The sequence below is a fragment of the Amblyraja radiata genome, chromosome 12 (genome assembly GCF_010909765.2).
Source record: "Amblyraja radiata isolate CabotCenter1 chromosome 12, sAmbRad1.1.pri, whole genome shotgun sequence".
NCBI lineage: Eukaryota > Metazoa > Chordata > Chondrichthyes > Rajiformes > Rajidae > Amblyraja > Amblyraja radiata.
This window is the reverse complement of record NC_045967.1, coordinates 41,020,462-41,044,493: the sequence shown is the minus strand read 5'-3', so window position 1 is coordinate 41,044,493 and position 24,032 is coordinate 41,020,462. Positions and strand designations below refer to the sequence as shown.

The window sequence follows — 24,032 nt, the reverse complement described above, 5'->3', positions numbered from 1 at the left end:
GATGCCACAATTTTTCATTTGTCATGAGGAAGGAGTTCTGGTGCAGAAATAATGTTCTTCTTACCTGAAAACAAGTTTCCTTTCATTGGTGCAGAATGTGTTTGGTTTGATGCTGTTGCTAAACTTGCAGCAAAAGCATGTTTAACTGAACCTATATTTAATAGCTCAGATGATTTTATTACAGAGATTTATGGGGACTTCTTGCATTAAAAAAATGTTTAAAATGCGTGCTTAAAATCCCAATACAAAATAAGATAACTAAAGGGTTTGTAATGATCTAATTTAAGAAAACAAGCTTTGAATTGAAGGAAATGCTGATGAGTTCTAAAGTAACAACCATTCCTCAACCAAATTTGGAATCTAAATACTTATAAAACTCATCTTGTCCTCTTCCGGTTTGCGTTGTTTTTACATTTGCGCAAAAACGGTACCCGATAGTGCTACGATTTTTCACCACCTTACTCGCCATTCTGTGCTGCAAGTGCAACAAGTTTTGTTTCGATCAGTGGAATAGTACAAAAGGTATGAAGGTTTAAAAATCATAAAAACTGCCCCTTCCGGCACCTGCTGTCAATCACCGGTGGCGAGGAGAATAAAGCGGAGTGATCAGAGTGTGTTGAGCAGCGTGCGGGATGCTTCGGCAAGCCGGGAGCTGGTGAGTGGAACCGGGAGCCACTGAGTGAAGCCAGATCCGGACCGGGAGCCGCTGAGTGAGGCTGAATGTGCAGGATGAGCAGAGTGCGGGGTGAACAGAGTGCGAGCTGCGGCGACCACAAGCCCCTTCCCCCACTGCCAAACACCCCGCCCACACACCCCTCCCCCCCCACACCACCCCCCTTCCCCCCCCACACCATGCTCACCTCCACCCCCCTACCCACACACCCCCACTCCCCTCCCATCGCACACCAGCCTCACCTCCTTTGCTGAGGGTTTGCGGGGCTGAGATGTGCTTTCCCAGCCTCGCATGCTGCTTCCTGTCTGTCAGGAAGATGTTGATCCACCGAGATGTTGTGAGACAGAAATACAAGCAGGATGATATATTCTGAGCTGATCTTTTGTGTACTCAAGACCAAGGCTTCGCAAGACAGTTTTTTCAGCTAAAGCTAAAAGGGGTGGATATTGTGGACTTTAGCAGGACAACAAAGGAGAAGCAAATGTGACATGGACAAGAAGTTCATGGCGGCCAGCGGAGCAAGAATTTAAAAGTACTCTATGCTCTTAATGCACTGTAGTTAAAAAAGGGTTAACTGAGTCAGACGACAACAACACATTAATACTCAGGACAGAAACTGCAGTCGGGAGGTGCGATCTGGTTGATGACATGTTTGGCACTGTTGTACAAATATAACTGGATCACTGAATGACTGACCACCTGGATGGCTAACTACATGCAACAGCTTGCATTTAGAGGAAACTGGAGATTGTGTTATCATAATCTGTATATTCAAGTAAAGGTGGATCATGAGAGAATAAGAAATTCTGTTTTGTTGTGTCTTATCCAAGCCAAGGTAAGTTTCTTGCATGTCTAATGGTGGTATAGTCACTGCCCATATTTAAGGTAATACCATGCGATAGCCATCATCAAATATGGTAGTCATGTGACAGTGCATTCAATCATAGGTACACAAAAATGCTGGAGAAACTCAGCGGGTGCAGCAGCATCTATGGAGCGAAGGAGATAGGCAACGTTTCGGGCCGAAACCCTTCTTCATGCTTGATTGTTATGCTGCTTGAGAGAGCAAGAGCCAATTTGGGACAATTTTCTTTCTTATAAATTCAATCTTCATGTCTGCTTCTTGTTGCAAATTGCAGCATGCCATTTGACCATGACAAAATGTCATACAGTACAATTGTAAAAAAAAACCTGTAGCACAAAAAAAATCCAAAGTGCTTTTCGATATGATATGAAGCAAAAGGATTAGATTTTTCTAAAGTCCATTCTTTAACTAAAGCCTTGTGTTTTCCTCTTTCTCAGTTAAACGATTCAGAGTTAAGAAGCTAATAGAATTACAGTCCAAAATGGTAAGTTATTACATTTCGATTTGTCCAAATCGAGTGGTTTATTACTTCATTTAATATTATTGTCATGGCATTCAACAGCAGATATAATGCAGCCCGTAACCTCAGCTAACATCTTTTTTAAAAAGGAACTGCAGATGTTGGGAAATCGAAGGTAGACAAAAATGCTGGAGAAACTCAGCGGGTGAGGCAGCATCTATGGAGCGAAGGAAATAGGCGACGTTTCGGGTCAAGACTCTTCTTCAGACTGATGTGGGGGGGGGGCGGGAAGAAGAAAGGAAGAATCAAGACAGTGGGCTGTGGGAGAGCTGGGGAGGGGAAAGAAGGAGAAAGCAGGGACTACCTGAAATTGGAGAAGTCAATGTTCATACCGCTGGGGTGTAAACTGCCCAAGCGAAATATGAGGTGCTGCTCCTCCAATTTACGGTGGGCATCACTCTGGCCAGGCCAGAAAGGTTGGATTCGGAATGGGAGGGGGAGTTGAAGTGCAGAGCCACTGGGGGATCAGGTTGGTTATTACGAACCGAGCGGAGGTATTGGGCGAAGCGATCGCCAAGCCTAGGCTTGGCCTCACCGATGTAGAGCAAAAATTTAGGCGAAAATGTCGGAAAAAATCTTCTATAGATGAGGCTCTCACCAGGGTCTCTTCTATACCCCGTAACTCTGCTCTTACTCCCCATCCCCCCCACTCGTAACAAGGGCAGAGTCCCCCTTGTCCTCACCTTCCACCCTACCAGCCGTCACATACAACAAATAATCCTCCGACATTTTCGCCACCTCCAACGTGATCCCACCACTGGCCACATCTTCCCATCTCCTCCCCTTTCGACTTTCCACAGAGACCGCTCCCTCCGTAACTCCCTGGTCAATTCGTCCCTTGCCACTCAAACCACCCCCGCTCCTGGCACTTTCCCTTGCAACCGCAGGAAATGCTGCACTTGTAGCTTTACCTCCCCTCTTGACTCCATCCGAGGACCCAAGCAATCTTTCCAGGTACGGCAGAGGTTCATCTGCACCTCCTCCAACTATTGCATCGCTGCTCTAGGTGTCAGCTGCTCTACATCGGTGAGACCAAGCGTAGGCTTGGCGATCGCTTCACTCAACATCCGCTTGGTTCGCAATAACCAACCTGATCTCCCGGTGGCTCAGCACTTCAACTCCCCCTGCTATTCTGAATCTGACCTTTCTGTCCTGGGCCTCCTCCATGGCCAGAGTGAGGCCCACTGTAAATTGGAGGAGCAGCACCTCATATTTCGCTTGGGTAGTTTACACCCCAGCGGTATGAACATTGACTTCTCCAATTTTAGGTATTCGTTGCTTTCTCCTTCTTTCCCCTCCCTTTTCCCAGCTCTCCCACAGTCCACTGCCTCTGCCTCTTCCTTTCTTCTTCCCGCTCCCCCCACCCCCACATCAGTCTGAAGAAGGGTCTCGACCCGAAACGTTGCCTATTTCCTTCGCTCCACAGTTGCTGCCTCACCCGCTGAGTTTCTCCAGCATTTTTGTCTACCTTCAGCTAACATCCTGGTAATTTAGTTAATGCTTTGGAAAACCCTTAACCTAAAAAATATTTGAATTCAACTGTACATGTGACAGAATGTGATTGCTGTAGCTAGGAGCTCTAGCGGCCTACAAACATAAATGTTCTGTTTCTCTGCAACCAAAATCAAAAAGATACTAATAATAGCTGCAAAGAAAACATGGTAAATCGATGTTAGTATTTCCAAAGGTGAACTTTCATGTTAAAAGATAGAATCAATTCAACTGCTGGTTCTATCCTTCACACTCTGCATTAATCTGCATATCTACATTTTGTATTTGTGATTCCTGAAATTATCCCGACATGTTTTCTCGGCGTTTATATTTCTTGACAATACTTCAAACCTGAGAGCTGAATATGAGTAATGCATTTAACTGTTCAAATCACAAAGAGTAACCACAATGACGAATAGAATGTTGGCTTTTATCTCATGGGAATGAGAGTATGTTGAACCCTGATTAAACTGAATCTGAAGTACTATGCTGGATTTTAGACTGAATCTTAGGAATGTACTATCTGGCCTGGACTTATTTTTCTCAATTGCAGAATCGAGAAGAAGAGGTTGAATATAATTCAACTATAATTAGTCGGGTTATGTAAGAACAAAATTGGCGAAGCGTTGTTATGCAAAGGATCATGGGATAAATCAGCCAAGTATGAGTATCAAGAGATATGGAACAAAGATGAGTAAATTTGCAGTCAGGGTCAAACAAATTGAAGAATAGGTTGTAGTGGTCAAATTATCTGATGTTGGTGTTGTGTATCAGAATGAAAGAAGATAATTGAAATTATCTATAATCCATTGTGCCTGTGAATGTTTGGTATTTTGAATAAGTTGCTCTATCCATGCAAATGTGATCTTTTTTTTCAGGGAATGCAGACCCACTTAATGGCCCTTCTCTTGTTGTACAAGATCCATGCACCTGAATATGTTTCTTTGACACTATCTGGAAAACCCAAAGTAAGTCCTTGTATAACTTAAATCTTTGGTGCCATTCTGTGTGGGCTGTTGGTGCTTTTTGTCCTTTGCAAAATTTGAAGTAGATTTGTTTTTTTGGCTGCTGTTTTGGCTATTATTATAATTTACAGTTCTGTGAAGGAGATATTTTTAATTTTTACTTGGTTGATTCAGATTTGTATATGGACAGCTAATTTGACTTTTAGATTAAAAAAATATGGGATGTGTGAAGTCTTAAAATAGCAATATTTTATATTTGTATTGTTTGCTTGTCTATGATCCAGATACAATAAGAGAACAATTTGCTTGAATTGGTATTTCAAAAACTTATGAGGCTGTTCTACATTAACACAGTAAAAACAATTGTTTGCATCTGCAGAACAAATGTAGATGATGTGCTACTTGATTATTTGCCCAGAATTATTATTATTTTTAAAAACATTAATGCTGTTTCTTACCAAATATAGAATCAGCAAATTGGATTTATTGCTTATTTACAGATAGTGTTGCAGATATTCAGTTTCTCTTTCTATACCTGTTGTATATCAGTCTATGTAGACTGTATGGTAGTCTAAAAAAGGGTCTTGACCCGAAACGTCACCTATTCCTTTTTCCAGAGATGCTGTCTGACCCGCTGAGTTACTCCAGCTTTTTGCGTCTATATCTGCTGCATATGACCTCCGTTTTTGTGTTTTTTGTTTACATCACAAATGCACATTCTGCTTTTGTAGAGGCGTTGTTTAAATTGACCTGTACATGAAACATATGTCGTAGAGATTTGTCCCCCACCACATGCATTTATAGTAGTGGGTAAGAATTTTGAAAGTTAGCTTTTAAATACAGTATTGATTGTGTATAATTGAAGATTGGTACCTGCAATACCCCAATTAGTTTGAATTGAACTAACTGTCATCAATATAAATTTGTCATGCACATTTTGTAAGTTGTGCAGTGCTTAGAGTTTTCTGGCACCAGTGAGGCAGGGATGGATATATGAAAGAAGGTTCCTATTATGGACTATTTATAAATGTTTAATTTGAAGGTGAATAAGCACAAGACATTGGATTATAAAGACACGGTTAGGCAACCACACATGGTGTTCCTTAACTTAAAAAAAAGTGTATTGTGATTTTCCAAAATGCTGTCATTGCAAAATATTTTTCACATAAATTGCTGAGAACTTTTATTCCATATCCCAGATTCTTTGGGTTGTGATTTGTGAATTCCGTAAAAGCTAATTGCCATTATTCAAACTGCCATTTTGTAAGGGTCACAGGTAATGAACTGAAATATAATAGCACAATATGTGTTATATTATGTACAAATGGAGGCTAAAAGTTTTGCATAACTCGTGTGATTTACTGTATTTGAAGTTTTATACTCTTTTATTCTTATAAACATATGTACAAGTATAAGAAACACACTTTTGTTTATGATGTGTTGCATAGAACATAACCCCATCCTTCTTGGCTTGTTGTGAATGTAGGTGCTAAATAGTGAAGCTTAACTTTTTTGTTTCATTACGTCATATGAACATGTGTGGATTTGAAATATTCCTTTTTTTGGGTATATTTGATCTTTTGATTGTTGCGTTGCAAAATGATTTAATGAAGTCCCTGGTTCTATGCAGAATTTTCAAGCATCAACTTCACCCTGGAAGAAAATAATTGAAAGAGTTCAAAATAATGGATACAGGCAGTTGGCCAAAACTCAAAGTTTGGTAAATTTCATAGAGCCTCCGATGCGGAAAAGGGTAGGTAATTTTCCCTAATAACTGAATGCATTTAAATTCTGAATTTATTTCAATATTTCATTGATAAATAAACTGGTTTTGTGGAAATGACCAGAAGAATGATTCTAACAGGAGGCTTATGAAGTAATGAAATTGAAAGTTAATATGATTACATTCACTGATGAAGTGTTTATGCTTTTGCAGAAGAGAAAAATGCATCGAGAAATTATCCCATTTATCAGCAGTGCTGCACATATGACTGAGTTGCCTCGTTCCGTAATTCACAGCAAAACCTTTCCTCTGGAGCAATTAACCACATTCTCTCAACTACTGCAGAACTTTGACTGGATTGAGGTGAGGCAAAGTACTTAAAATATGGAGATTGGATTATTTTTCCAGAATTCCACTGGAGTCGGAGCTGGGACAGCTACTCTTCACGCTGTATATTAATGATTTGGATGAGGGAATTGAAGGCTTTGTGGCCAGGTTTGCAGATGACACGAAAATAAATGGAAGGGCAGGTAGTGTAGAGAAAACAGGAACTATGCAGAAGGACTTGGACAAGTTGGGAGAGTGGGCAGAGAAGTGGCAGATGGAATATATTGTAGCAAAGTGTGGGGTCATGCATTTTAGTAGTAGGAATAAAGGCATAGACTATTTTCCAAATGGAGAGATCACCCAGAAATCAGAGGTGCAAAGAGACTTGGAGTGCTGGTGCAGGATTCCCCAAAAGTTAATCTGCAAGTCTAAGCAGTAATAAAGAAAGCAAACTCAATGTTAGCATTTATTTCAAGAGGGCTTGTATACAAAAACAGGGATGTAATGCTGAGGCTCTATAAGGCACTGGTAAGGCCGCATTTGGAATATTGTGAGCAATTTTGGGCACCATATCTAAGGAAGGATGTGCTGACTGGAGAGGGTCCAGAGGAGGTTTACAAGAATGATCACAGGAATGAATAAGTTAACCTACGATGAGCATTTCTCAGTACTGGGCCTGTACTCGCTGGAGTTTAGAAGAATGGGGGGGGGGGTTCTCATTGAAACATACAGAATAGTGAAAGACTTGGATAGAGTGGATGTGGAGAGGATATTTCCACTAGTGGGAGAGTCTAGTACTAGAGATCATAGCTTCTGAATTAAAGGGCGTTCTTTTAGGAAGGAGATGCAGGGAAATTTCTTTAGTCAGAAGGTGGTGAATCTATGGAATTATTTGCCACAGAAGGCTGTGGAGGCCAGGTCAGTGGATATTTTTAAGGCAGAGATAGATAGATTCTTGATTGGTACAGGTGTCAGGTTGTGGGGAGAGGCAGAAGAATGGGGTTAGGAGGGAGAGAGATCAGCCATGATTCAATGGCGGAGTGGACGATGGGCTGAATGGCCTAATTCTATTCCTATCACGTATGACCATAAGACTTATGACCTTATTTTTGTATACTAACCCGTAAATAGATTTAAACTCTGTGATCCTGTGAAGAGTGGGTCACATTAACAGAGTAAGATTATTTAATTCTCAATCTGCTTTTTAAATTGTGCACATTGTGCACGGTGCACAACTAGTGTGACCAATTCTATTTCCTCCTGTAATCTTTATGGCATAATTGAAGTCTGTTCAACCCATTGATTCTGTGTTGGTTCTAAGTAGAACAATGCCTCAATAGTCCCAATTCCTGCTCCTTTTCCCCATTGCTCTGCAAACTATTCTGTTTTCAAGTGTCTATCCAATTCTCTTTTGCTGGATCTCATGTGCTTTATTAACCATTCCCTCTGCTGTTTCTTTCAATACTACTTTCAGAGATGTTTGCACATGTTATTTCTTTTTTAATATGTTCTCTAGAACTCACCCTTTTAGGGTCTATTATTTCTCTTCATTCTTTCTGGGAAGGTTCATCACTTTGCTAAATTAAATTTAATCTGCCATTTATTTGTCCATTCTGTGTACCTGTGTCTTAATCATCTTGCTTACCATTTACTATCCTTTCATATTTTGTCTTGAACAAAAATTTGGATATGTTACCCTGAGCACCCAAATGAATAATTTTGTATAGTACATAAAAGCAGGGCCCAGCAATGTTCCTGGGAATTGACATAATCTTACATTCTGTAATACAACCTAATGCTGCCATTCTCTACTTTGTGCTACATAACACATTTCCTGACAATGCTGCTGGTCACCCTTGAATTACATGGCCTCCATTTTGTAAACACATTTTTCATAGACTTATTGAACAACTTCTGAAAATAAATGGGTATATCATTTTGTGTTTCTTCCCATCACTGCATCAAAAAATGTAATCACCTTAGTGAACGTGATTTGTGTTAAATCTCTGCCTGCTCTCTTTATCAGATCGAGCGCCAATTAACAATTTCCCGCATTATTTTTACCCCCTTTCTCTCAGTTATATCGTACTAAAGGTTGAATTGGCTGGTGTGTAGCTGCTTGACATGCTCCTGAACCATTTTTGAGCAAAGGTGTTTTTCCTGCCATTTTCCAGTGCTCTGGCACCTCCCCGAACACAGGGTTAGAAGTTGTAATTCACCAGGTGGCGCCACCAGTAGTGGCTGCCTCACCAACAGTCTGTCTGTACTTTCTTCATTTTTGTTATTTTTAGTATGTGTTAAAAGTATGTTTTGGTGTTCCTTGGTTTGTTATATGGGGGGGGGGGGAACTTTTTTCAATCTCTTACCTCGACGGAGATGCAATTTTTTTTCTGCATCATATCTCCGTCCCCACTGCGACCTAACATCATGAAGTTGGTGGCCTTTCCTGGAGATCGACCCGGCGCTCCAAACCATGGGAGTCTACCGGACTTTAACATCGCGGAGCTTGCGATCCCTTTGCCGGGGATCGAGGCCTGTGGATTTTAACATCATGAAACCAGCAGTCTCTGGTAAGAAGAGGCAGATTCGGGAGCTCCAAGCCGCGGAGAGAGTTTCAATCACCCCGACGAGGGCTTTGCTCGCGGCTACGGGGGCTATGATCGCCCCGACTGCGGATGGTTTGACTGCACCGACCGCAGGAGAACAAAGAGGAAGAAGATTGAACTTTATTGCCTTCCATCACAGTCAGGAATGTGGAATCCACTTTGGTGGATGTTTATGTTAACTTTTATGTGGTTGTGTGTCTTATTGCTTTTCACTTAATATGGCTGAATGGTAACACAAATTTCACTGTACATTAACTGGAACATGTGACAATAAACTGACCTTGAAACCTTGAAGATTATGGCGAGTCCTTCTATATCCTCTGCTCGCTCCCCCTAGAACTTTGTAAACATCCCATCTGATGTATTGTTTACTTTAAGCCTGGCCAGTCTTCCTGGTATCATTTTCTTACTTTGCTTTTACTCATTCTACTCAATATTGTACTCTCTTCTACTGAGTAAGGTGTAGATTCTGATTATTCTTTTCTCCTTGGTTTGATGCTACTCCATTTCCTTTTTTGTTCAATTCAGCTAAATTTTCACCACACACCAAGAATCAGACATATTTAACTGAAATATTGAGCCATATTCTGCCTTCAAACCCATCGGGAGTAACTTTTTAAACATTTAATGAATAAGGTAGCCTGTCTTTGATTTTTGGGAGCTGTTTGTGGCTTGCATGTTCTGAGGATGCTTTATCTATCTATGTTAGCTGTACTTTTTTTTTTCTCTTTTTCATTCAGTTTCCTGCACAGATGGGTTCAGTGCTGAGGTCTCCCTTGTTACTTCATTATATTAATTGGGTAAAAGATGATTCAGCATTTCTCCGTCTGGATTTCTGGCTCGCTCAAACTCTTCAGGAGGGTGAGGCAATGGCGGATTGTTTATTGTATTTTTCAGCTAAAAATTAAAACATATTGCTTTGTCTAAAAGTTATGTATTACCATAAGGCCACCAGTATTGCAAGGTTTTGTTTTGAAATCTTTTGCCAGAATGTCTTAAAAAACAGTGAAACAAAATAAAATAAGCACACTTGTGTGAGAACAAGAAGTGCATATCTATCTCCATGATCAATGTACTGAATTTCTGCGAGTTCAGACCAAAATACAACTCTTAACCTCAATGTCAAAATATTTTGATACTTTTGAGATTTATTTCAAAAAATATATATATTTATTAGTTTTACTGTCTCCAGTCCTATCAACTCCATGCTAAATTTGTCAGCTGCACATTTGACAACATTTTGATTTCCTGGTGAATATTTGGAGTTTTAATTCTTGTTATTTATAAACATATTGTCAGATTTATTTGTGTGTTATGTTGAAGCACATTTTGTTTAGCATTTCCTATTTTTGATTAGAGTTTACAGATTGCAAAGGGGACAACCTGCAAAAAGAAGAGGAATTCAAGGAGTTTTTAAATATCATCATAAGAACTCAGGAATTTCTACTAGTAAGTGCATTGAAAGTGCTTTTTAAGAAAAATAAGAATTTGTTTTTCTAAACTGAATGCAAAGTTAGAAAGATAATTTGGAACTTTTCTGTCATTGTTTGACTTGTTACTTACCCGAATGTACAAAAGCTTTGAACTCATTATGGGTAACTGATAGCTATTTCATATACAAGCATATCTCTATTTCTGATGGCGCTATATTCAGGGAAAGATTCTATTAAGTGTAATTTAATATTTAGAAACAATGCCCCGCTGGTTTCATTGTAAAAACTCTGCTTGCATTCCAGAGTTTAAAAGTTTAGACCTGATACAATTAGGAGAAATATCTTCCCCAAACCCCATATTTTGTGCTCTTTCCCCAATTTATCCCACTCCTTTACCAGTTAAGTCAATGAAGATTTCTTGGGATTCAAAAATTACCTTAATTGCAAACATCAGGCAATCCTCAGTATAGCAAAAAAACTGTAAATCGAAAACATTACCCAGAAAATTCAATTGTGATAATGAAATTCTGTGAGTAGAATGTTCTTAAATGTAGGAATATCTATACTTTAACATTCCGTTTCAGCAGATGCCCAAGACTAATGAAGGTTGTTTGCTCATCAACCATAATCGCCTTATTTCTCTCCATTAAAAATATTAAGACATTTGGACAGGTACATACATGGTTAGGAAAGGTTAAGAGGGATATAGGCAAAATGCAGGCAGATGAGGCTACTGTCAGATGGGTATCTTGGTTGGCATGGGCAAATTAGATTGAAGGCCTGTTTCCATGCTGTACGACTCTTATCTAGCTGAATTTTCATATGAATTTCCCACTGAGGGACTGAACTTTAAGGTAGTTAGAATTCAAAACATCTATATGAGTTCTACAACATCTGGGGTTGAGAGTATTCAACTTTTTGCCAAATTGATCTGGCACAGTTAAAGAGAATGTTCACAAGCAAGTAGACACAAAATGCTGGAGTAACTCAGCAGGGCAGGCAGCATCTCTGGAGAGAAGGAATGGGCGATGTTTCGGGTTGAGACCCTTCTTCAGACTGATAAGTTCAGACCTATAAGTTCACAAGCAGTTCTTGTATTCACGATGTCATGACCTATATAAAAAAACAGGACACTTTTCTGGTCAAAATGTTCCACTTTGCTGCTGCGTAATTGGACAAGTTAAACATCAATTTGTTTTTTGTTTATTTTTATGAATTGCAGCGGTACCAGTGAAATAGATTTCCAACACATGAACTATTTAACCATAATTAGACAACAGATGCCACAATGTAAATGTTCTTAAATTGGATTAGAGCTATGGCACCAGTGAATGGACTTCCACTTGATACTTGATGTAATATAATGATGGTAATAAAATGGTATATAATAGCAAAAAGGGAGGATTACCATTTTTTCTGGTTAGATTCAAATTTTTCTGAAAATATTGAGGGACATCAAAATTATGCAGTTGATTTTACTGCTTTAAACATTGTTTTTCAGGAAGGTTTCTCCTGCTGTGAGGAGTTTTTGATCAAGAGCTTATCTCTTTGGGATAGTTCTTGGTGTAGCACACAAATCCTTGCCTTGCTCACCTGGATTCCACCGAGTTCTGGTAGGTAGCTGTCATACTTTTGATATTGTAATCATTAGCATGCATTTGTTTCACCCTGATGATATCACTTTAAATTCGTCGCTGTTAAATTTTCAAATGTTATTATTCTACCCAGCCACAGGTGGCAAGCTTTTCTTGTGGTTTAGCTGTCTCTCCCAGTTTATCGTACGTATGAAAATTCGTCCTAGACATGAGTGTAAATTATAAACTGCAAAGCCGCATGGCAAACCTGGGCTTTATGTAATTTGTTTATGTTCCTGCTGCTTACCTTTGGCTATCTAATGTACTTAAAGCTTTTGTCTTAGAAAGACTCAAAATATTGGAGTAACCAAAAGCTTTGAGGGACAGGGCAAAGCATAACAGATCCTAGGTGGGCAGGTGTTGATAGGCTGGTAGATGGTTGGAAAGAGGCCAGAGATGGACACGCACAAGGTGCGAGAAAGGAGGAACAAGGTGGAGAAAGGAGGATTAGAGTTGCGAATTGTGTAGCTAGATAAATGAAGAGGTGTGAATTGTATAGCATGAGGAAGGCATGGGATACGACAGGTCGGTGCAAGGTCAGCTAAGGCTGAGGGAACGGAAAAAAGGAGGAGGGCCGTATAACTTTACTTGGTGTCCTTGCAACTATTAAGCTGAATTGCTTTGGAAGTCAAAATACAGTATTTTGTTGAATTTTCTGTCATTTAGAATGTGGGGTATGCTATCAGAAGCTAAAGCACTACTGGAGTCAGAAAAAGAGAGTACAAGTATTACCAACAGTGCTTCTGCACTGGGAATCTGGCGAGAACCCCATCCCTCTGCTGAAATATCTGTAATTAATAGCTAATGGCTGCATGTGAGGAGGCTGCCTCTGAGAACAGTTCAATACAATACAATACGGTTTATTTGTCACATTGCACATAAGTGCAAGTGAAATGAATATGTCAGCAGCGGTACAATTATAAAGAACACACACAAAAACACAATAAAAATTTAACATAAACATCCACCACAGCATTCATCACTGTGGTGGAAGGCACACAACTTGGCCAATCCTCCTCCATTTTCCCCCGTGGTCGGGACCTCAACCCTCCGCAGCTGTTGCTGCGGGCGTCCAGATGGTAAAAGGACAAGGTACAAGTCCAGGTAAGTCCAGAGTCGGCTCTTCCCCACCGGAGACCGCGGCTTTAAGTTGGTGTAGGCCGCAGGCCGGCGGTCGAAGATTTAAAGTTTAGAGTTCCCGCCGCAGCCAGAAGCACCGCAGACCGCAGGGCCGGCGGTCGAAGCCCCCCTCCAGGGGTGATGGTAAGTCGCCACCGCGCCCGCAGTAGAAGTTGGCCGCGGGCCGGCAGTGATGGCTTCTTCTTCCCCCGGGTCCCCCACGAGGGATCCCGGGCTGTAGACGCCGCGCCAGCTGGAGCTCTGCAGACCACGGCTTCCGGCTGCCCCGGGCCAGCGAAACGGAGCGCTCCCCTCCAGCGAGCCCCAGCGAGGGCTCGCTCGCTCCACGCCGAGAGTCCACGCTGCGCCCACCGCTGAAGCCCCGGGCGCGTCTCCGGGAAAGGCCGCGCCAATCCTTGCTGTTAGGCCACGGGGAGGCGACCTGGAAAAAGTCGCCTCTCCATGGAGGAGGTGGCCGAAACGGTTTCCCCCTCACCCCTCCCACACTACCCCCCCACACAAAACACACAAAGAAACATTAAAAACATACTTTAAAACATACTAAAAAAATAAAAAAAGTTGAAAAAACTACGCGTTGCTGACTGGTCTGCCGCCATTGCAGCACCCCCACCGACCATAAGTGATAGGAGCAGAATTAGGCTATTTGGACCTTCAAGTCTACTCTGCCATTCAATCATGGCTGATCTATCTTTCCCTCAACCCCATTCTCCTTCCCTTCTCCCCATAACCCCTGACACATGTACTAATCAACTAAAATTGTTGTTTGGCAAGCCTGGGCAAACATTAGCTCATTGCATGGTCCCTCCAAGATGCATGGATCAGGACTGCGCTTTACAACAGTCAATCAGATTGAGATTAATTTAGTGTCATATATGCAAAGGTACCATGAGATTCCTTGTTTGCATGAAGCTCACAGAGAGTAAACAGTAAATATGATACCAATGAATGCAACAATAATTTCAACAAATCCAAAATAGCAGAATGGTGCAAAGGTAGTGGAATCTGAAGTAGTGCCAAAAATGTACTAAAATGGGATAACCAATTGAGGTAGAGTTAAGAATATGTAGCAACATCTCTGGGAAAGGGGTGTGGAAAAGGTCGATTGGTTCAGAAGTCTTTGCAGTAGAAAAGAAGCTACCCTTAATTCTGGAAGTTTGGGCTTCTGGAGTGAAGAACCTGAAAATATTTTCCCATGTGATAGAAAGAAAAGGGAATGGCCAAGATGGCAGGGATTCTTGATGATACTTCCAGTCATCTTGATTGAATGCACTATTAATGTGGACTGGATTGAAGGAAGTGATGATCTTGTGATGCTCTGGGCTATGTTAACCTGTCTACAAATTCAGGTGGTCAACTGCAGAGCAGTTGTCAAACCAGGGTGAGATGCCTACAATCAGAATACTTTCTATGGTGCATTTACAAAAGTTTAAGAGAAGACATTCTGTGTCTTGTCTGGCATTTCAGAACATAAATATGCTGATGCGCTTTCTTGATCACATCTGTGTGAAGAGATCCACGTTAGGTTGCTGATGATATGGATGCGTGTGAACTTGAAGCTGTCTACACTAGTTCTCTATGGCTGATCTATTGATTTGGCATTGACTTGGTGTTGGCTCTTTCTTTCATGTTTATTTAATTAACCAAATTTAAATTCTTCACACGATGAGATTTGAACCTGTCTCAATCCTCAGTGTCGCAACTGGATATATGATGGAGTAATTTAATCTCTTGGTTCTAACAAATACTTAAAATTCAATTTCAAATTGTTTTTACAGAGGTCTTATGTTGTAAATTTGAATCTTGGACACAGTATAAATTTTTTCTTGGGGGTTTTATGACATTTTGGTTTGTTCCTACCCTTTGGTAATGGCTTTTTTGAGTGGTGCTTTACAAATTGAGCATAAATCTGATTACAGTGGATTAATTTTTCATTACTTTTTCAACACTGACGTGTCTTTGTGGAAAATGTTTTCAAGTTATTACTTAATGTTTTGTGTATTTGCAGATGTCATTGCCCTTTATTTTGACCCTTTAATGAAACTGTTCTTCACTTCCTCGGTTTATTTCAAGGTAAGGAAACTACTACATAATTGCATTATTTTAATATATTTTATAAAGGTTTACAATTGTAATCAATGTAGTGAAAGGGAGATTTAATAGTCAAGTGACAATGCTTGTTTTAGTTAAAAATTCGTTCATTTTATAATTGCAATGCATACCGTTGTGCAGATATGCACTAGTTAAATTGAGAAATGTTATTCAACTGGTATTGTGTAAACCATAATGAATGAATTGGAATTGCAGAGCAAGGGAATACATTCCTACCAAAAAATGGATCATTTCAAATTGAGTTTCACTTACATTCACTTTTACATTTTGTATTCACTTTAGACCAGATTGACTCTACCATTTCTCCATCCCTTTCTTAAAATCATACGCACACTCTGCCACACGTTGTACATTGGTGCTTGTATAGTGGAATATCATGGGCTCTTTTTAAGCCGAGACAAGAAATGCAGCACAGGCTGTGTATGTTGAACGTCTCCAATTTAGATTCACAAGAAATTTGTATGGACTTCACTTATATACTTCTGTAAGCAATATTTGTGATTTACAAATACATCAATTTTCAACTCTGTTGTTAAATCAAATAGTAATTGAATACAAATGCTGATTAATTTTGTATAAAATGGCCTGACAGAAATTAACCAACCGTAGATATTTACAAACTGCTGAAACCCCAACAAATGATGATGACAGCTTTAGCGCAAAAAGTATACATCAAAGATTTACAGATATTAATATGAAAAGAACTCAAAATAAAAATAAAACTGTCCCCAATAATAGCAAAAAGACAACCAGGATAAATATAAATTAATGTGTTGGAAGGAACTGCTGATGCTGGTTCACACCAAAAATCGACACAAAATGCTGGAATAACTCAGCGGGTCAGGCAGCATCTCTGGGGGGGGAAATGAATTTTGGCAGAACCACGGCTCCATGACACCAATTACTTCATAACATCCAACAAAGCCATAAGCAACCCCACACTGATTACATTAAACATTGCACTGTCAAGACTGCTCAACTTGAGTTGTAGGAGGATAGCAAAAACAGAACTTGGCATCTGAAATAGAGGAGAATTGGAGGTCTGTCGGGCGATATTGCTGGAGGAGATCAGAGGTGGAGCTGTATGCACCATTTGAGATGCTTGAAAATAAGGATGAGATGTAAAATTAAGACAGTTATTAAGGACTGAATATAGGCTAACAAATGCAGAAATCACAGTGTAAGTTGGACATGGGCAGCTCTGATTTTTGTGCATAAAAAAAAAAAATTGGGAATATTGCCAGGATTCTGGATTCATTGGAATAAATTAAACAAGCATGGATGAAAGTTTCATTTGATGCGCTGAAACAGAATGGATATTACGAAGTGGAAATTAGGTGCTCTTGATGTTGGAAGTTCATTGAAGGGCAAATATGATATCAAGATTGTGATTTACCATGGTCTCAAAATACCCAGAGACATGGATGATAATGGTTTTGGAACAGAGTTTGTGGCAGGAATTCGAGGCATTGCCTCTGGTTGCACCTACGGATAGATGCAGAATATTTCTGTTCCATTAATTCTAGCTGTGGGAGAAATAGTCTGCTGTATTTCAGATGATGGCAGGGTCAGAGAAGATGGTTGATTTCAGATTTGGCTGTTGATCTGATATTTTTGGTAACACATGTTTTTGGATGATATTCTCTAGAGGCAAAATTGGGATGGGAAATGGGAGGGGACAAATAAAGTTCCTTGGGAAGTACCCGTTATAATGGTGGAGAAAGAGAAGTTCTTGCAAGTGACCCTCTTGTAACTGAATAAGAATGTAATGTAAACATTGCAGTGCAATCCTGTTGCATATTGGAAGAGATACCAATAAGGTTGTGATTTAGTTAATCTTCTGATACACAGTCGAGCAAGGTTTGCCACCTTTGGTCATGTGGGATATAACATATGGCTTTGATAAGAGCTGACGAAACATTGTGGCAAATTATAACCTGAAATCCATACATGTTTTAAACCGAATAATATGAAAGATTGGACTTAGAATGCACCAGCATGTTGCAGAATTATGAGTTTGGGCATGAGGTGAGAAAGTAGAGGGAATTGGGCACTTGGTTCAATATTGAATGTGTGGCATCTTTTGGTGATGTTCACTTCAGAGATAAAAGGTCCAAATAAATGGGGAGGAATTCTCCTGATCTCTTGTTCCATATTTAACATGAGCAACAGTAATAGCACATATTACTTAGTCTTTCATTAAACTTTATAACTGTTTTGCTTTGTGCATCTTGTCTGTTAAGTTTATGATTGTAAGTAATGTAATGTATATAAATCAAAAGCACTTTATTTAATTACTTTACCTGATGTATTTCTCTCCAGTGTAGTGTCATTGAGAGCATCACCAATCTACTGGTAAATTGGCTGACCTGGCACTCTGTGTACATTACTGAGATGGATAAACAGATTCGCAGTGATTTAGAGAGTCCACAGTAAGTATGTATAAGACAAAGATGCACAATAAAATAATTGAGTGTCATCACTTGAACTTTGCAACTTCAAGCATAGTTTTATTTCTTTTTAATTTTTATTTACATTGTTGAGGACTTGTTTGTTGGTTTGTTAGTTTTACAATATTTAGCAAAGTCACTAAAACCTTTGTAGTCCCAAGTTAGGGTTCGTTGATCTTGGGCAGGGAAACAGAACGATGGTGTTGGTATTCCTAGATTAGAGAAGAGAAAATCAGCAACAGTGCCCGCTTCTAGAAATTAAAACGGATTTTATTTCATGAATTCCATTCATGAGGTTTGGTAGCAATTGTGGGAGTCTAGGATTATGCTGATGGATTGATTATGGGTTATCAGTGGTGGGAGCCCCAGGCTTTGGGTGCATAGAAAAGCGCACCACAGGACAAGGCCCCTCTGCCCATGATGAATATGCTTATTATGATCATTTAAATTGATTGCATCTGCCAGCACTTGGTCTATATCCCTCCATACCCTTCCAACCTGGTCCACATGCCTGTTGATTCTGCTACCTCCTTGGCAACATGTTCCAGGCATATCCACCCTTTTTTAAAAACTCCTTCCTAGGTAACTAAAACATCCACCCCTTCTTCCCTCTCTTTCCCTGATGCCCCACCTGGGCTCACAGCTATTTCTCCCCTTCCCCTCCTTCCACCTACATTCCTCATTTTCATACAGAGTTGTGAGTCTGTGGAATTCTCTGCCTCAGAGAGGGGTGGAGGCCGGTTCTCTGGATACTTTCAAGAGAGAGCTAGATAGGGCTCTTGAAGATGGAGTCGTCAGGGGATATGGGGAGAAGGCAGGAATTGGGTACTGATTGGGGATGATCAGCCATGATCACATTGAATGGCGGTGCTGGCTCAAAGGGCTGAATGGCCTACTCCTGCACCTATTGTCTATTGTCTCCTTCTAGCTTCATAATTTGCAACACTTCAATCCTTTGTCTCATACCTTCTGCCTTTTATTCTCTGGCCTTTGTCCAATCATCTGCCTGTCAAACTCCCCCTCACCTGTATCCACCTATTACCTGCCAGGGTTTCTCCTGCCCCTCCTCTGTCCCAGTTTTCTTTTTCTTCCCCACCACCCCCCACAATGTCTGAAGAAGGATGTCGATCTGAAACGTCACCTCTCTATTTTCTACAGTGATGCTGCCTGAGCTGCTGAGTTACTCCAGCACCTTGTGTTTGTTTTAAACTTGCCTCCTCTCTCCTTAAAGATATACCCTATGTATTTGACAGTTCCACCTGGCAAATAATTGTATATGCTTTATCAGAACGACCCTCGGTCTCCAATGCTCCAGAGAAAGCAATTCAAGATTTCACAACCTCTCCTAATAGCTAATACACTCTAATCCAGATAACATCCTGGTAAACCTTCTTTGGACCCTCTCCAAACCAACTCCCCCCCCGCCCCCCCCAATCTTTTTTTAATGGGATGACCAGAAATGCACACAATACTCCGATAATGTTTAAGGTCTGATTTGCTGCTTAATTCTGACTGTTATTTACATTTCATTTTAACGAATTTGGGGCAAAGGATTGTTTTATGCAACATAGAAACATAGAAATTAGGTGCAGGAGTAGGCCATTCGGCCCTTCGAGCCTGCACCGCCATTCAATATGATCATGGCTGATCATCCAACTCAGTATCCCGTACCTGCCTTCTCTCCATACCCTCTGATCCCCTTAGCCACAAGGGCCACATCTAACTCCCTCTTAAATATAGCCAATGAACTGGCCTCGACTACCCTCTGTGGCAGGGAGTTCCAGAGATTCACCACTCTCTGTGTGAAAAAAGTTCTTCTCATCTCGGTTTTAAAGGATTTCCCCCTTATCCTTAAGCTGTGACCCCTTGTCCTGGACTTCCCCAACATCGGGAGCAATCTTCCTGCATCTAGCCTGTCCAACCCCTTAAGAACTGTATTGGATGTGTTGCCATGGAAGTCATTTGAAGGGAAACCATGCTTAATTTTAAGGGTCTTGACCCAAAACGTCACCTTTCTATGTTGTCCTGAGATGCCATCTGACTTGTTGAGTTACTCCAGAATTCAAGCACCTTTCGTGATGCTTAATTTTCAAGATATTCTGTCTTGAACCATATTAATTGATTAATCAATGATCAATTGCAGTACATTCTTTTGACTGACATTGGGAATGGAGCCTTTGATTTCTTTATTTTTGTGAACTTTGTTGTCTCTAATCAAGGCACCTTATGTACATTGTAATGAGAATAATCACAATGCAGACTAGCTATTCCCATTGTTTTAAATGGAGTCTATTCATTTTTCAACTGATGTATTTTGTCTTTTGTGGAATGAATCTTAACAGATGAAATGGAGATTGCAAAACCTTTTAAAAAAAAATTTAAAAATAGAAAAGACATGTCAAGTAGATGATTGTGGCAAAAAAGCAGGACGGAGGGATTAGTTTTTGATTGCTATAGTAGAGCCAGATCAAATGTATGGTCCAACTACTGCCGTGTGTTTTGAGCTTCCATAGTACTCTAGTAATTAGCTTAGTGTAATGATTAATTCTCTTGCGTAATGTTATTGTATTTTGATCTGTATGCAGGATTCGGATTATTGAAAATGTAAAAAAATATGTATAAGCCCACATATTTTGGAAAATTTACTGCAATGGTTATTTCTATAAACAATTCACCAAGAATGACATATCTATGATTGAGAGAATATACACTGCCTATTTCTTTAGTTGGCTTCCAAATATCTCTGGCCTAAACGTGATTCTCTTTAAATTTTATTGCTCCCTGCTGGGGGATAAAACATCTTTTTGCTGTTTTCTACAGCTTAAATTGGGAGACTTGTTTCCGTGTCAAGATACGGGTAAATAATATAGTTTGAAGAAGCTTCCAGATATCTTCCTGCAGCTCTCTCTTAACCGGTTGGCTTTGAGACATATTTATTTATTTATATAACGCTTCTGAGATGGATAATATGGCTGTTCTTCCAGGAAACCCTCTCTTTCCGGATTCATGAATTCTGTTTTTGAACTTGTGGAATTTTGTGCAAGAATGTTTACAATGGCACTACAGATGGAAGCTTACAACAGTCTGCTAATCCATTTCATTCTCAACTTCTATGAGACGGTGAGCAAAACCTGAATTGTGATCTTTTTTGCCCACGGTGATCTTTTTTCAGCATTAGGTTATCGATAAATGAAGTACATTTGAGTGATTATCAGCGTTCAACTAATATTAACTAGAATCTTGATTTATCCATTTATTTTCTCTTTCTGTTGCTAGCAGTTTTTCTTAAATCTGAGCTACAGTTATAAGAAACTAAAACATTATAATGCTTGATGATGGGCCATGAACTTGAAATATTAATACTATTTCTCTCTCTAGTGTCACCCTGACCGGCTGAGTATTTCCAGCATTTTGTGTGATTTGTTGCATCTGTTATTCTCTGACTGAGATCCTGACTTTTATCTGGAGTTAAACAGAGCGAGGAAAAGTTTCTTCACAATTTAGGCGATTTAAAATTGATGCACAAATTTTCACACTTCATCTGTGCCATAAACTCATCCAAAGATTTTCCAAGACTAAAATTAATTATTTAGATTGATTCTAGCCGTGTGAATGTGATAAATTGGAAGTTCAAAGTGAAATTGGATTATTTGAATGTATTTTTCATTGTAGAGGAAGCAGATTTGTTCAAAGAGTGGTAAGATTAACGGCAGGAAAAGATAAAATTAATTTGAGATTGTATATACTGTATAGAATATAAGAACAAGATAGTTGTGCTAGAGTGGTAGACAAGGTATGTTTGGCCACCCACTGAATCTGATGTAAAGTTCGGGTCATAATATTACAAGGAAGGTGCATGTACTGTGGAGAGATGGTAAAAATGGTGGAAAATTGTAGCTAAGAGGAAAGGTTGAATAGGCTGGGGTGGATTTTGTAACTGAGCTGACTTAATTATTGCATAACAAGACTTGCACAACTTAACAAAACTTAAACAAACTGAGCTGACTTAATTATTGCATAAAATTGAGGAGCCATGCTGGAAGGGCATGTTTCTCTTTGCTAAAGGGTCAATAACAAGGGTAACATTTAAAGCCATACGAGAATGATTTGAGGGGAAATGGGTACGTTTTATTTCTGCACAGAAAGGTTGATAAGGGTCTCAAACCTGTTTCCTGAAATCCTGGAGCTCTACATTAGGGGCTATGATCGAGTGGGCTATGGGTCAAGTGCTGGTTCGATTGGATTGTTTGTATTTGACAAATTTGACTGAGTGGCCTCCTACATGAACTTTGATTTATTTTTAAATATTTAATTTAGATTGTCTTGAATTGCCAATTTCTGCACTGAATGCAGTGATTTTTTTGTGTTTAAAATGGATCATGGAGATTGAGAGGCTACATTGGTAGATTACGTAGATCGTCCTGTAGCACATGTCTACCACCAGAAGATGGTGCAGACGATTGCGCAGGTTGCTTTCATAATGTGGTGTCCAATTTTTAGGATTTGGAAATCCAATTCATAGTTCATGGGACATAGAAACATAGAAATTAGGTGCAGGAGTAGGCCATTCGGCCCTTCGAGCCTGCACCGCCATTCAATATGATCATGGCTGATCATCCAACTCAGTATCCCGTACCTGCCTTCTCTCCATACCCTCTGATCCCCTTAGCCACAAGGGCCACATCTAACTCCCTCTTAAATATAGCCAATGAACTGGCCTCGACTACCCTCTGTGGCAGAGAGTTCCAGAGATTCACCACTCTCTGTGTGAAAAAAGTTCTTCTCATCTCAGTTTTAAAGGATTTCCCCCTTATCCTTAAGCTGTGACCCCTTGTCCTGGACTTCCCCAACATCGGGAGCAATCTTCCTGCATCTAGCCTGTCCAACCCTTAAGAATTTTGTAAGTTTCTATAAGATTCCCTCTCAATCTCCTAAATTCTAGAGAGTATAAACCAAGTCTATCCAGTCTTTCTTCATAAGACAGTCCTGACATCCCAGGAATCAGTCTGGTGAACCTTCTCTGCACTCCCTCTATGGCAATAATGTCCTTCCTCAGATTTGGAGACCAAAACTGTACGCAATACTCCAGGTGTGGTCTCACCAAGACCCTGTACAACTGCAGTAGAACCTCCCTGCTCCTATACTCAAATCCTTTTGCTATGAAAGCTAACATACCATTCGCTTTCTTCACTGCCTGCTGCACCTGCATGACCACTTTCAATGACTGGTGTACCATGACACCCAGGTCTCGCTGCATCTCCCCTTTTCCTAGTCGGCCACCATTTAGATAATAGTCTGCTTTCCTGTTTTTGCCATCAAAATGGATAACCTCACATTTATCCACATTATACTGCATCTGCCAAACATTTGCCCACTCACCCAGCCTATCCAAGTCACCTTGCAGTCTCCTAGCATCCTCCTCACAGCTAACACTGCCCCCCAGCTTAGTGTCATCCGCAAACTTGGAGATATTGCCTTCAATTCCCTCATCCAGATCATTAATATATATTGTAAATAGCTGGGGTCCCAGCACTGAGCCTTGCGGTACCCCACTAGTCACTGCCTGCCATTGTGAAAAGGACCCGTTTACTCCAACTCTTTGCTGTAGGAGGACATAATTACTGTTGGCACTTTAGTGTACTTGATGCACCAATGCACCAAACCAACAATGTAGTCAAACAATATGCAACTTTCAATTCTCACTTATGCATAATTCTACAGTGCATATGAAGTGCAACTTAAATGTGGCTTTCTGTTGCTTGTGGCTGCTGCTGGGGAATCTAGGGTCAATCCTCCAGCTAAATGCTGCCTTTAAATTTCCATTGTTACTACATGTACTACAAGCCTCCCTTCAGTTTCATTTTTGACACTTGTACCAATCATCTGCCTAACCCCACCAATTATTTGTCTGAAGTCCCCAACCACTTGACCAACTCTGCCTCCATCAGACCTGTACACACTATTCCGGATGTGGCCTCACCGGTACTATAAAATTGGAACATGACTTGCACAAATAAGCTCAAATCCTCAAACGATAGAGGTGACCATTCCATTGGCTATCCCAATTACTTTATGAACCTGTACATTTATTTTGGG

The 24,032-nt window shown here is 40.2% G+C and overlaps 1 protein-coding gene across 1 annotated transcript in view; it reads left to right on the top strand.

Annotated features, from left to right (window-relative positions):
* cenpi (centromere protein I) overlaps positions 1-24,032 on the top strand; it is a 56,903-nt gene that overhangs the window by 14,841 nt on the left and 18,030 nt on the right. The window contains exons 7-16 of the mRNA XM_033030610.1: positions 1,976-2,022; positions 4,428-4,517; positions 6,145-6,267; positions 6,451-6,600; positions 9,911-10,031; positions 10,528-10,619; positions 12,105-12,216; positions 15,383-15,447; positions 17,809-17,918; positions 20,921-21,056. Of these exons, the coding sequence (XP_032886501.1) occupies positions 1,976-2,022; positions 4,428-4,517; positions 6,145-6,267; positions 6,451-6,600; positions 9,911-10,031; positions 10,528-10,619; positions 12,105-12,216; positions 15,383-15,447; positions 17,809-17,918; positions 20,921-21,056 (1,046 nt within the window). The remainder of the gene's footprint in view (positions 1-1,975; positions 2,023-4,427; positions 4,518-6,144; positions 6,268-6,450; positions 6,601-9,910; positions 10,032-10,527; positions 10,620-12,104; positions 12,217-15,382; positions 15,448-17,808; positions 17,919-20,920; positions 21,057-24,032) is intronic.